Source organism: Ziziphus jujuba, chromosome 6, assembly GCF_031755915.1.
Source record: "Ziziphus jujuba cultivar Dongzao chromosome 6, ASM3175591v1".
In the NCBI taxonomy this organism is placed as follows: domain Eukaryota; kingdom Viridiplantae; phylum Streptophyta; class Magnoliopsida; order Rosales; family Rhamnaceae; genus Ziziphus; species Ziziphus jujuba.
This window is the reverse complement of record NC_083384.1, coordinates 5,435,953-5,449,970: the sequence shown is the minus strand read 5'-3', so window position 1 is coordinate 5,449,970 and position 14,018 is coordinate 5,435,953. Positions and strand designations below refer to the sequence as shown.

Genomic DNA, 14,018 nt, shown 5'->3' with positions numbered 1-14,018 from the left:
TTTTGGTTTAGAATGGAAGGATTCAAATTCAACACTATTTTGTGAAAGAAGTAGGAATTTTGTGATTAAATTGTTCCCAAAAGAACATCTAAACGAATATCCTTTTATAAGAAGCCACACCAGAATAATATAAGATTATATGAACATATATTCAGGTAGTGTGTGCCCTCCTAATTCTCTACTTTGATTTGGCTCCTCCAAGCTCATTTTGGACTCTTGGCTTACCATACAGACACACATGCATATAATTCTATATAATATATATGTGTGTGTGTGTGTGTGTGTGTGTGTGTGTGTGAGCATTTAGCTTGCTTAATTAACTTATATTTAAAATAATATATTGTTTAACTTTGAGGTAAGCCATCATCATTTCTAATTAATGAAACAGAGTAGCATGCTTCCTTGGTTTATGTTCTTATGATAAAACATAATTAAATCTTTCTTGTAAGATAAGAGTTCAATTAGATTATAAAGAAGAAAATTAAGTTTAATTCTTATCTTTCTTTTATTTTTAATAATTTTCTTTTGCTTGGTCATTTGCTATATTCACTGCCAGTAAGCTAGATTAACATATATTCCATTCATCATAAGCGATGACAAATTGCATTAATTACCATTTAAGCTGATCGAGGTCTCAAGTTTTAATCCAAAAACAATGCGCTTACATAATGGGATGCTAATTCCTTTCCGTCACTTGCTCATTTTCACATTGTTTTTCATATCCCTCAATGTTAAACCGATATTGACCACAAAGAGGTCCATCTCTACCATTCACACGGACAAATCCCTTATGCCACTAGCTCCTTCTGGCCATCAAACTTGGTATTCTTCAATTGTTGATCCTCTCATATATGAATTCCCTTCTTTTTTATTTAACTTTTCATCCAAATATTTACTCATATGCTCTTACAACAATGTCATTAATGGTTTTAGTGCTTTTTAGCTTCAAAAGAATTTGAGGATTTGAAAAAGTTCCATGGATAATTACTAGCTTATAATAACACTTGTGAAACAAATAATTTCATGTTGCATAGCGCATATACCTCTGAGTACCTCAACCTCAATCACATGAATGGCTTATGGCTAATCTCAAAACTATGGAAAAGACATTATAATAGGTGTTGTTGATGGTGGGATATGGCCAGAAAGCACTAGTTTCAAAGATACTGGCATGACTAAAAATATTCCAAGTGGAAAGGATCATGTGAGGAAGCTGGGATAGATTTCAACTCCTAGTTGTGTAACGAACCAGCCAGTGATACTAATGGCCATGGAACTTTTGCTTCCTCTATAGCTGCTGGAAATTATGTTAGTGGAGTTTCTTATTTTGGTTATGCTAAAGGAACCGCAAAAGGGATGGCGCCACGTGCCCCCGATAGCAGTGTACAAAGTTATTTGGGGTTTAGATGATTTTACTTCCCCTGATATTCTTGCTGGTGTAGATCAAGCTGTCAGTGAAGAGTTGATGTGATTTCTGTATCCCTTGGAAATCCAGATTCACTTCTACTTCACAGCAATTCTGTAGCAATTGCTTCATTTGCTGCTATGGAAAAAGGAACACTTGTTGTTTTTGCTGCAGGAAATCATGGTCCACTCTTTGGGACTGTTGATAATGGATTTCCATGGGTCTTAACTGTTGGAGCTAGCACAACAAACCGCTGGTTTGCTGGAATTTTGACACTAGGAAATGGGTTGAATATAACTGGATGGTCTTTATTCCCTGGAACCATTTCCTCATTGCAAAATTTGCCTTTAGTGTATGAGAGAATTCTTTCAAGATGCATATCCTCAAAATTATTTTTGAATTCCGCTAATGGAATTGTCATATGCAAAACTGGGTGTCTTAGTCAACCAACATGTTTCGGGAACAATGCTTTTCTCTGACAATCCAACATGTTTGGAGTCTGAAGAATTTCATTGCCCTTGTGTTGTGCTTAGCTCAGAGGATGAACCTCTTTTGATCATTTATGCAGAAAATGATAAAAAACCATTAGCTAGCATTAAATTCCAACAGGCAATCATAGGTACTAGTCCTTCACCTAAAGTAGCTAAATGTAGTTCAAGAGGTCATTCATATAGGCACGAGTACATATTAAAACCAGATGTTATAGCACCTGGTTCATTCATTTTAGGTTCTATGAATCCAAAAGCAGCTTCTTATAATGACAATACTATAATGTCTGGGACACCCATGGCTTGCCCACATGTTACTGGTACAGCCAGCACTTTTGAAAGCCAAGTATCCAAAATGGAGCCCTGCTGCTATTAGATCTGCTATTATTACCACAGCAAACTCTTTGGATGATGCTATGAAGCCAATTAGAGATAATGCTTTTGACTATTCTATGGATGCTACACCACTTGCTACGGGAGCTGGTTTTATTGACTTAAACAAAGCACTTGTTCCTGGTTTGATTTATGACTCCACTCCACAACATTATGTTGTTCACTAAAAGAGCAAATATCATCTATTATCAGATCAAGCACTTATAATTGTTCTAACCAGTCCGCATTAAAGGTTCAAGAATTTCGAAGAACTGTCACCAATGTTGGAGAAGGCAAGGCGACCTATAGAGTTTCGGTGACAGCACCACATGATTCTGAAGTTACAGTGTCACCAGAAAAATTAGAGTTTAAAACAAAGTATGAGAAACAATCTTACATTTTTTTTGTTTGGTGAAATTGTGTGGGTTGAAGAGAATGGAAAACATAAGGTGAGGTGTCCAATTGTGGTGTCACATGAGCTGTATTATTAAAGTTTCTAGATTTATTATAAATTAATAAACTTTTTGTATAATTGACATTTTTATTTGGTGAGTTGCAAGTAAAAATTGATTAATATATAAAATGTAAAAAGGATCTTTTGCTATCAATTTACATGAAAATTTGTGTTTCTTTTACATCGAAGAATATTAATCGGAGATAAACTACACAAATGGTAAGCATGGCTAAATACCTTCCAAGTGTTATTTTTATTTTTTAAATTTCTCTAACCTCCCAAAAGAAGAAAAGACTTATTATTATTATTTTTAAATAAAATAAAAATACAAAAATAAAAATAAAAATAAAAATAAAAATAAAGCCCGTTTAAATGGGTTCTGGGTCTTGGTTCGTTCCTCAAACCGGCCCAAACTTGAGCACAATTACACCCACTGGCCACAGAGGAGAAGAGAGGAGAGAGAAGCTCTTCTTATAGCCATGCTCACGCTCTTCCCTGCTCTTACCCCCCGACTGCGTACTTTTCCCTTCACGAGGTATGGAAACCCTGACTGACCCTTTTCCCAACCTCTATCAAAAAGAGGAAAAAAGAATTCTTTTTCAGTATATGAAAAAAAAAAAGACTCAAATTTTGTTTAAAAATATGTTGCAGAAGCAGAACAGTATTGAGCAAAATGAGCACAACAAAGCCATCACTGAAATTCCCAAAATTTGTTTCAGTGGAAGGCAGTGATATTTTTTCGCGGAGCAAACCAGGTGATATTCACTTTTTTTTTTTTTTTTTTTTTTCGTTGCCTTACTTTGCTTTTTGTCTGGTTTGTTATTGTTTTGTCTTTCTATTGCTTAACGAGAAGTATAAATAAATATCAAGAAGCAATCAGCTTAATGTTTAGAAATATTGACATTTCAGGTATCAAGTTTTCTCTCGTCTCTTATAACATTTTGGCTCAGGTAAAGTGGTAATCAGTAAAAGATGATTCTTTTTTATTATTATTATTTCATGTCTAATAACATTGGGTTCTTTCATTGAATACTGAATTTATGCATATATCCATGTAACTATGGATTTATATGTGATGTATTCATTTGGGTATATGTGTAAAATGATGCATGCTTTTAATCTTCGACTCTTTAATTAATTTGGCATTTGGTTTTCATCTGGGTATGCGTGTTGGTTGTTGCTTTTTTCTGTTTCATTCTTTCATTTGTTTTTATATAAATGTGACTTATTATTCTCAATCTTTCTAATTTGTTCTTCAAGTCCAGATTCTGTATATGGTTTGGTTATTTATTTTATGTGATGAGGGGATCCGTTTGTGCTGTTAACTGTCACCACTATTGTCTCTGATTTTTTATCATATACATCTTTGAATCTTATATTTCAAATAATTTTTTGTCTCTAGGTGTATGTGAAGAGCTCTTTATTTCCACACTCTCCACCTCCTTGTCTAAAGTACGCATTTTAATTTTGGTCATCGTTGAATGAATTTTTTGGCTAAACAAGAATTATGTTTTTTGTTTGAGCTTACATGCCAAGTATGAGAAAAAAATAATAAATGTCGTGCATCATTGTCTAATTGGTATTATAATGGATGAAAATGTCAACACTGACTGATATATTGATAGGCCAAAATTATGTAAATACCAATGCATGGTAAAATCAATAAATATGACTTATATTTGCTTCAAAAACTATTCTAATGAAATTTTAGACACTTCTGGTCAATAATGCACGACTCAAACTGATACACTGCTTAAGTTGTAGAATGAATAGTACATATTTACTTCGTCAGAATGGAATTGGAATCACTCTGATAAAAGGAAAATCTGATGTATACAATGATATGACAATGGGGTTAATTTGAACAGGAAATAAGATATCTATTGAGGGGCATGAGATTTCGGTTCCCTCTATCAGAATCTGATTCCCTTTCCTTATGTAATGTACTTTGTGAAGTAATTTTCCTTTCTAACCAGCAGAGCTCATCTTGTCAACATCAAAGTATCTTCTGCATGCCAACTGATAAGTTGGAAAAGATGTTCTCTAACCAATTTAATTAAGTCTTTACTTTATGTTAATTTTAAAGGTACTTGTGTAATTCTCAGTTTGAGACATAATATCATGCATATGATTGCGAGGACAGCTGTATGGGGAATTACCTCTCTTTTTCTCATTTCTCTTTAGTTTCTCCCTGTTCTGGTCCAGCATCGCTTTTATAGCAGGAAAATATGTAATGCTTGACAGTGTGGAATATGCTAGCTTCTTGTGCTTCGCTTATAGCTATAGCTAAGTTGTCAAGATGATTAACATCTGAATCATGAGTTTTATATATGCTACCATCCCTACAGGTGGAAAGCTCGCTCACGAGCAGTCTTGGCCATTCTCAAGAATCTTGAGGCTGACTTTCTCTGCCTTCAGGTTTATTTGTGTCTCTTTTTAATCCATTTATTTTATTTTATTTTAAAATTTTCTGATAGAAGTCAAGTCTGTTGTCTCCATCCCATCTACCTGTAAGTTGAATTCTTCAACTTTTTCATTGACTTTCTTTAATACTCCTTTCTATTGATTGTAAAGTTAAATTTATCTTATATATGTGTATTATTGGAAACATAATCAGGAAGTCGATGAGTATGATAGCTTTTATAAAGGAAATATGATGAGCAACGGTTACTCTAGTATTTATATTCAGAGAAGTGGGCAGAAACGTGATGGATGTGGAATTTTTTTTAAGCATGACAGGTATCATTAATCTGCTATTGTTCCGATGTGTGATAGATTGGAATACAATATGTTATGTTAAGCATGTCTTATGCTGACTTGATATAGCTTATTGTGCATAATCAGGTCCATTTGATATAGCTTATTATGCGTAGTCAGGTCCATTTCCTATGAACTTAACTTTTGCATTTGAAACCAAAGCTTTTTTGAATTCATATTGTTAATTTCTGATTACCTTTTGTGAGGAACCAATCGAACAAATAAAATCTATATGGGGAAGTTTGCATCATGAATGGTCAAATTTGTACCTAGAAATCATAGGAAACTTAATTTTATGCTTGAATTTTTTACTCAAATGTAATGTCATAGTTACAGCATCTTAGATGCGAAAATTGCAAGCATATGTTATGTCATAACTTGTCTTGGTCTGTGGTATAAATTATTTGATAGCAAGTTTGAATCAGTAACCCATAGTGGTTTTTCACTTCCAGAAAGACATCTGCTGATTATTTGATTGTCAATAATGTTAATTCCTTCTAATCATTCTCCGTCTTGTTGATTCAGTGCAGAGTTGATCTTACATGAAAATATCGAGTACAATGATCTTGTGGATTCAATTCAGGATGAAAACCTAGCATCTGATGACACAAAAGATGACAAGCAAGCTAGTAAAAATGAATGTGTTGAACCAAAAAATGGTAAATATGTTCTCTTTCATGGTTTTAATTTTCTGCCTTATGGTGCATGGTGAGTTGAAAGAAAGGAATCAGAATGGATTTCAGAGTATCACGTAGAGATTAGGTTAAATAATTTCTACTTAATATTTGATTTTATGAAGGAGAAGTAGGACCCAAGTAAGCGAACAGAGGTCATGGGGATAAAGGAAATGAAAATTTGTCCTCCACCATAGATCCATCCATTATAAGAGTCTGTTTTTCTCCTATCTGGACATCTGAATTGGATGATTCTTCTATAGATATCGTGTTTGTTAGTTTGTATGTCTGCAATTGGTTATTGTTGGCATAGTTTAAAACGAAGCTTACTTCTTAAATGGGACCTTTTCAGATTCAGCATTAGAAAGTACCTCTCAGGATCGTGGAGATCCAAATGATCCTCGGGTTAGACTAAAACGTGACTGTGTTGGTGTTATGGCTGCATTCAAACTTAAGGATTCTTACAGTCACGTGGTTATCATCGCCAACACACACATTTATTGGTAAACTCACTTAATATTATTTAATATCTTTCCTATTTTCTTATGTCTATGTTTGCATACCTTCCCCTTCTTATGTCTTGATTGTTTTTGTATTTGATTGGTTGGAATTTAGAAAATCAGTTTTTGTTATAGGGATCCAGAGTGGGCTGACGTCAAGCTTGCACAGGCTAAATATCTTCTATCGCGTTTATCTCAATTTAAGACTCTAGTATCAGACAGATTTGAGTGCAAACCTTCTGTAGTTGTGGCTGGTGATTTCAATTCAACCCCAGGGGATAAGGTTTGCATGGAAATTTCCACTCCTTACCTTAACCTAGTTTCTTGCAAAGGAAGGCAGAAGTAAGCTGTAAATTTCCACGTCTTTTGAGTCCTAAACATGTAAAAATCAAGTCGAAGTTTTCCTGCCGAGTAGGAAGTCTTTTTGGCTTCATGCCTGATTGTTGTTAGAAAATTATGTTTGCTTCTGGGACAGAGCTTAATTTCGAGGCTTAGCTTGATAAACACTGAGCATGAAAGCATGAAGTCAAGGACAACTTTGTTGCGTCTTTTATATATATATATATATATATTGTTTTTCTTTTTACTAATGATTATAACATTTCTTATTGTTTCAGGTTTATGAGTACGTTGTTTCAGGCAACACTACTTCGGCGCCAATGCCGGAAAGTTTGGACGACCTTCCTATTCCCTTGTGCAGTGTCTATGCCAGTACAAGAGGAGAACCAACATTTACAAATTGCACGCCGGACTTCACCGATACACTTGATTACATATTCTATTCCCCTTCTGACCACGTAAAGCCAGTCAGTATCCTTGAGCTTCCAGAGTTGGACTCTCCTGATGTTTCTGGTGGATTACCAAACTATAGCTATCCAAGTGATCATTTACCAATTGGTGCAGAATTTGAAATTTCCAGGACATAATATTTCTGATTCGGCAACATTACAGAAGAGTTCAGAATCAAGGTCTAAAAAAATAAATAAATAAAAGTGTTTCTACAAGTTTCTTCATTTATTTATTTTGATATTAATTCATGGGGGTTTGGGATATTTGTAATTTGTTAGGTGTAGACATGTTAGCTTGATATATACATAATATTTTGACTAACTTTGAAACTTGTTGACCTTAATTAAATCTTTATTTAATAATTGTGTCTGGTTCATGATGAACAAAAAATTCATATGATTCGTCGTCACTACATAAAACAGTTAAGAAGTGAAATTACTTATTTACCAAAAAAAATTAATAAGTGAAATTGCTTAAAAAAAAAAAAAAAAAAAAACAACAAATGGGGTAAATTACACTTTCTTAAGATCAAACTCTTCATGTTTTGACGTAAAAATTGGGATAATTACAATAACGTGCCTTCTGGTTTAAAACTTTTGCAAGATCACCATTGCATTCTTTTATTTTTTTTATTTTTTATTTTTGGCAGAAACTTCTAGTTGCATTTTTATTGCAATTTATCAATTTTCACTTTAAAATAGATAATTAAGGTCAAAATTTTCTGCTTGGAAAACAAAAACACCCTTTTTAAGTAAAACTCATTATTCAAAAAAAAAAAAAAAAGTAAAACTCATTATTCCACTTGGAAATAAATAAAACACCAACAAATTGAAACCTTAATAACCCATAACCAATTGCAGAGCAGGCTCCTAACAAAACCTCAAAAAAAAAAAAAAAAGGGAAAAATGCCGTACAGTCAAACACCATAGCAGACCATGGATTTTTTTTTTTTTTAAATAAATTTTTGGATGATGGAAAATAACCATTTTATTAATTTTACAAAAACAAATTAATCCGAGATTAATAAGTTAGCTTTGAAGTTTTGGAGAACAACAATTGTTCAAAGCAAATTTGATCCTAGTCTGCGACCACCATCTTTATGTGCCATGCAACACGGTGCAAAGATGGGATGGAATGGGAGTACTTTGAAGAAGTCGCAATAAAAGCCGCAAGAATTCAAAGTCGGAGTTTGATTGATTCTTCAGTGCACATATGTTGCAGCAAGGGAAGAAGTATTTGTATACGTGTGCAAGAGAAATTTTTTTTTTTATTTTGAGGAATGAAATGGTTTTCTTTTTTTATTTATAAGGGTATTTTTGTAAATTAAAAAAAAGGAAAAAGAAAATCACGTGCACGCGCAAAAGATAACACGGAGTTACATACCGTACTGATACATTGAAAGTTGTTGAGTGGAATTAAAATTGAATAGACAAATAATAAAAATATATATATATATATATAAAAGGGAAAACATTTTTTATAATTAATTATTTATTAAGTTTTAAAAGGCAGAAGTAGAAGGACTAAAGGAAGGAGAGTACAGAAAGAGAGCAGGTGAAGTCCACTTTAGGGATTTAAAATTGAAAGGGTCAAATAAAATAAAATAAAATAAAGAGTTTAATAGCAAACTGCACACTTGATAGCCAATCAAAATCTCTCTGCAACTTCCTTATCGTTTTAAATACTTTTGTTTCTACTTTCTTTCTATATAACCAGAAACTGCAAGAAAAACAAACAACTAGCAAAACTAAACTAAACTCTTTCTCTTTCTCTCTCCTTGTAGCTCCATTTCCATGGCGAATCCCATTTCACCTCCTCCTCAATCACCATCATCTTCTTCTTGTTCTTCGAAACGGAGGAAGCTATCGCACAATAATCAACCACAGGCGCTAATTCCAGGACTTCCAGACCACTTAGCTCAAGTCTGTCTATCTCTAGTTCACCCTTCGTTTCTCTACTCAGTTTGCCGGTCATGGCGTCGTCTTATCTACTCCTCTTCTTTCCCTCCTTTCCTCTCCCTTTACGCTCTTCTCTCTACTACAAATCCATCTCCTCCTAATGAGATCCGAACCCGAACCCAACAACAACAACCCGAAGTCCACTTCAGCTGTTTCGACCCGATCTCTTCCGCTTGGCAGGCTCTTCCATCTCCCCCCACGGAACCACCGCACCGCCTCCTCCTCCACCACCCTTGTTTCATATCCCGCAATCTTCCCATACAGACCGTTTCCGTCTGCGGCGAACTCGTTCTCCTGGCGGCCACCTCCGACGACTTCGTCCCGGCTCTTCCTCGTCCTCTCATATTCAACCCGCTCTCCAAGTCCTGGAAATTCGGTCCCAACTTCTCAGCCCCAAGGCGATGGTGCGCCGCCGGAGCTCTGCGAGGTTCGGTGTACGTGGCGAGCGGGATCGGAACCCATTACTCCATTGACGTCGCTCGGTCGGCGGAGAGGCTCGATTTGAAGAACAATTGGGAATGGGAAAGATTGAGCGGATTGAGGGACGGGAGGTTCAGCAGAGAAGCCATAGAGGCGGTGGGCTGGAGAGGGAAGCTTTGCATGGTCAATGTGAAAGGGAGCGCCGCCAAAAACGGCGTCGTTTACAATATGGAGGCGGACGTTTGGGAGGACATGCCGGACGGAATGATCGCCGGGTGGAGAGGTCCGGTGGCCGCCATGGATGAGGAGGAGATGTTCGTGGTGGATGAGAGAGACGGTGCTTTGAGGAAGTACGATACCGTAAGGGATTGTTGGATCCGTATAATGGAGTCGGATAGACTCATAGGCGCCGTGCAGATGGTCGCCGGCGGTGGCAGAGTTTGCGCGGTTTCTGCTGGCGGCGGAGAGATTGTGGTTGTCGATGTAGCGGTTTCGCCGGCCAGCCTTTGGGTTGTGGATATTCCGTCCGGGCTTCAAGCTCTGGCGGTTCATATACTGCCTAGAATGACCCGTCCATAAAGAACCATACGGAGGTTGAAAATTTGTTTATAAAAAAAGAAAATTAATTTAATTTATTTTTCAATTTACCGAAAGTACATGGTTGATTTTGTTTAAACATAATGAGATATTAGATTATGTTTCACTTTTATGGGAGTTTTAATTTTCTTCCCTTTTTCTAATTAATTTTGTTTGGCAAAAAAATCGGGGAAAGTGAAAATTTGTCCGTTACGGAAAAGGCTTTCGTCTAGTCTCCCTAGGATGTCTACGTGTCACGATTACAAGGAACACCATTCATTAGAAGAAAAATTGCCTGAAAATCTACAAGAAAAACAGTAAGCGTTGTAACTAGTCTTTACTCTGAATACATCTAATACCAGACGTGTCTGATTTGATGCCCCAAAAAGATATTGTTTTTTAAAAGGGACTTTAGGGATTTTGGCCTTTTGCACAAGTGGGTACAATATCTAACTTTTCATTTTGTCGTCAAACTGACCAAAAAAGTTTCTCTAAATTCAAATCTGTTATTACCCAATCTCTCATTAGTTGTAGTTAAGTATTTGACCCCCCCAAAAAACAAAAAAAAAAAGATTTAGTTAAGTAATCTAGTAACCAATTGATAATATAAAACATGCAAACGAGGAGGCAGTTGAAGGTGGGAGCGACAACGGGAAGTGTTTATGTTTGTCTTGCTCTTTTCTATATTTGCCCATATATACCATAGAGATGTTGGTAAGCTGTGATTCGCCAGCAATAGAAAGCGAATCAATCTTATTGAAAAAGTATTTTATATAACCGGCCTGGTGGTATTAATCTCCTATTCTTTCTTTTTTTAGTAGTATTACTCTTTTATTTAGTTAGTAACATGTGAAATGAATTCATTTTCTCATACAGATTTTTTGGGTGAATCATTGTCTTATGTAGATAAACTACATATCAATAATTAATTCAAACCTAACAACTACAGGATAAGCAAATTTATGAATGACATAGTAGGCTGTTATCAAGAGCTAACATGGTAGGCTGGACATCTAAATCTAATAGGCTAAGCATCATTGGCTGTAAGTTTAAATGGCTTAAAATCTTTTATACTCAAACAAAGTCACTAGTTTCTAGAAACTATTGTTAGCCCGAATTTCAATCTTTAGATTAAAAAAATAAAAAATAAAATCCCATGAAGGAAAAAATACTCCTCACCTATTAATGAGAAATATTTAGGAAATTTTTATTTACTTTGATTTTTAATATTGAAATTATTGAATACAAGAGTGATCGACATGAGAACACACCATCAATAATTATCATACCAGAAACAGGTTAGGTGGGTTGAATTCTTAGGAATTAAATTTAAGAGGAAAATATCAACTTGTTATATTCACTCTCTTTAAAACAAATCTTGTTTAGTTCTTTCAAAAAACGTCTTTCTCCTAAGTTATATATCAAAAATTTCTATTCTAAAAAATCGATAGTTGATTTTTCATATTAACGTGTATAATGAATATTGGTGATTAGAGACCAATAAAATTTAAGATAAAATGAGTGAGCAAGGCACTACATTGGGAAAATTCGCTTGGACGCGAAGATAGGCAACGTTGGTGATGGTGATGTTTCGTAAATATGGCCCTCATTTTTGGCAGTATTTGTATTGTTTTTTGGAATTACGTTATATTTCTAAAGATACATACTAATCCTATTCTATACGTATAAATATAATTTTGCATGATTACAAAGTGGGGAAGAAGGATTTTCACAAAAGTCATAATTATTCTCTATGATATAGTTAAAGAATAATGTTAGACTAGATATATATACTAATTAATCATTCCAAAATACTTACTAAATGATAAGCATCATTATTTATAATTTATATTTAATTATATATATATTTTTTAAATTTATTTATTTATATTTAGATTATATTAAAATTTTAACTAATAATATAAACATATTACTTTTTCATATCGTGAATTCGAATCTAACAATTTCAATGTAAAAGAAATAAACGTTTATTTCAATAAAGCAAATGAACAAATAATTCCCGTTTGGGGGGTCTCATGATTGTTTAGAGCCATTCCGATAAAGCTGGAAAGGTCCAGGTGGGAGGCACGAGGGATGGACATAAAATGATGGGGTAGTCGAGAAGTTTAATGGAGTATGAGACATAATAAAAATGGAAAGTTTGTGACTTTTTGCAATCAATACGAGAGAAAAAGAAACAGGAAGAGGATGCGAAATGAACAAAAAGAACAATAAATGAGAAAAGGTGAAAAAGCGGATATTTTGTGGGTTTGGTTGAGCGGTTGAGTGAAAAAAAAATAAAATGATTTTTTTAAAAAATTTTTTCAGCCATTTCGAGTGGTTGATAAAAGTAACCTTTCTCGCACGCATTTGCATTTCCTCTCCAAGACCAACCATTTGTTTGTTTTCCTTTTCCAATTTTATTTTTTTGGATTTTTAATTTCATAAAATTTCCGCTCATTTTAAGGAAAGTTTGTGTCTATATACATATAACCAATGTGGCATTTGCCTTTTTCTAAAATGTAAAGTAACATATTTTCGCTATTTTTTTGGATAAATTTTAAAACCAAAATTTTATGTAAAATCATGTTTGTGTTTATGTTTTTATAATTTTTATTGATCAATTTATACGAATAGAATATCAAATTTCAAGCATAGTTGGAGATATAAGTTGTTAACGTAAGAATCATTGTTTTGGTAATATATATATATATATATATATATCTCAAAATAATAAAATATATGTAATATAACGAAATCCGAAAATAAAATATCTTTTGATAACATGGCTAGTTTTTAATTTTAATTTTTTTTTTATATTTTTCTATATAATTTGTTTATATTAAGTGTATGTTAGTATTTATTAGATATTTAAGTCTTTTTTTTTTACTAAACCATATATAATTTATTTATTTTAATTGTTTACCAATGTTAGTTAAATATTTTAATTAACTATGAATAGATTGGAGAAAAAAAAAATATGAACACTAAAGTTATTTGGCATTTGTATACGATAGTTTATAATTGTAGTAATTTTTTATTTTTATTTATTTAATATCTCTAATATATTATAATTGTCATTAATTTATACTAATAAATAATTAAATTAAACAAATAATATGTCATTTAATAGAAAAAATAAAAATCAAATATATTGACATGTAGCTGCCATTTTTTTCCCTTTTTCCTTCTTCGTCGCAGAGAGAGAAATTTTTTTTAAAAATTATAAATTATTTTTAAATTTTTATTATTTTTATGATTCAAATCCATATTTTTATAACATAAATAAAAATATTCGATCACTAATTATCCTGTTCATAAGCGGCGGAGAAAGAGATTAGCTTGCATTTTATTAGGAAAAAAAAAAAAAAAACTTTAAAATAATTGTTTGGGAAGGCGTGGCCCAAAAGGGTGGTGGAGTAAAGCCGGTTAGCCCGTGACGGAAAGGAAAAGTAAAGAGACTGCCACTAACAGACAAAAACAACTTTTTCGGATTCACGCCATTCTTTTCTCACCCAGCCTTGTCGGTCCCCACCGCTCTTCATTTATTTAATAATGGATGCCCACTATTCTATTTTTATTTGTTCATTTATTTATTTTGCTAATTAAGTGTAAACCTACATTT

The 14,018-nt window shown here is 33.6% G+C and overlaps 3 protein-coding genes across 4 annotated transcripts; all 3 read left to right on the top strand.

The window, feature by feature from the left end:
• Positions 1-1,356: 1,356 nt before the first annotated feature.
• Positions 1,357-2,453, top strand: LOC132804258 (subtilisin-like protease SBT3). The gene is made up of 4 exons (XM_060818324.1): positions 1,357-1,390; positions 1,496-1,757; positions 1,939-2,044; positions 2,220-2,453. Exons 1-4 carry the CDS (start codon positions 1,357-1,359, stop codon positions 2,451-2,453), a joined length of 636 nt encoding a protein of 211 aa, XP_060674307.1.
• A 645-nt stretch (positions 2,454-3,098) lies between these two features.
• On the top strand, positions 3,099-7,760 carry LOC107431310 (carbon catabolite repressor protein 4 homolog 4). 2 transcript variants are annotated; one of them, XM_048464576.2, is made up of 10 exons: positions 3,099-3,254; positions 3,371-3,474; positions 3,629-3,669; positions 4,122-4,171; positions 5,068-5,137; positions 5,337-5,458; positions 6,002-6,135; positions 6,503-6,653; positions 6,786-6,933; positions 7,268-7,760. In XM_048464576.2, exons 1-10 carry the CDS (start codon positions 3,199-3,201, stop codon positions 7,574-7,576), a joined length of 1,185 nt encoding a protein of 394 aa, XP_048320533.1. In that variant the 5' UTR covers positions 3,099-3,198; the 3' UTR covers positions 7,577-7,760. The 2 variants fall into 2 exon arrangements, with proteins under 2 accessions (XP_048320533.1, XP_048320532.1); XM_048464575.2 differs by having other exon boundaries at positions 6,774-6,933.
• Positions 7,761-8,960: 1,200 nt separating this feature from the next.
• Positions 8,961-10,524, top strand: LOC107431312 (F-box/kelch-repeat protein SKIP25). Its single transcript, XM_016042198.4, has one exon. The coding sequence runs from the start codon at positions 9,233-9,235 to the stop codon at positions 10,394-10,396; it is 1,164 nt and encodes a 387-aa protein (XP_015897684.3). The 5' UTR covers positions 8,961-9,232; the 3' UTR covers positions 10,397-10,524.
• The last annotated feature ends 3,494 nt before the right edge of the window (positions 10,525-14,018 follow it).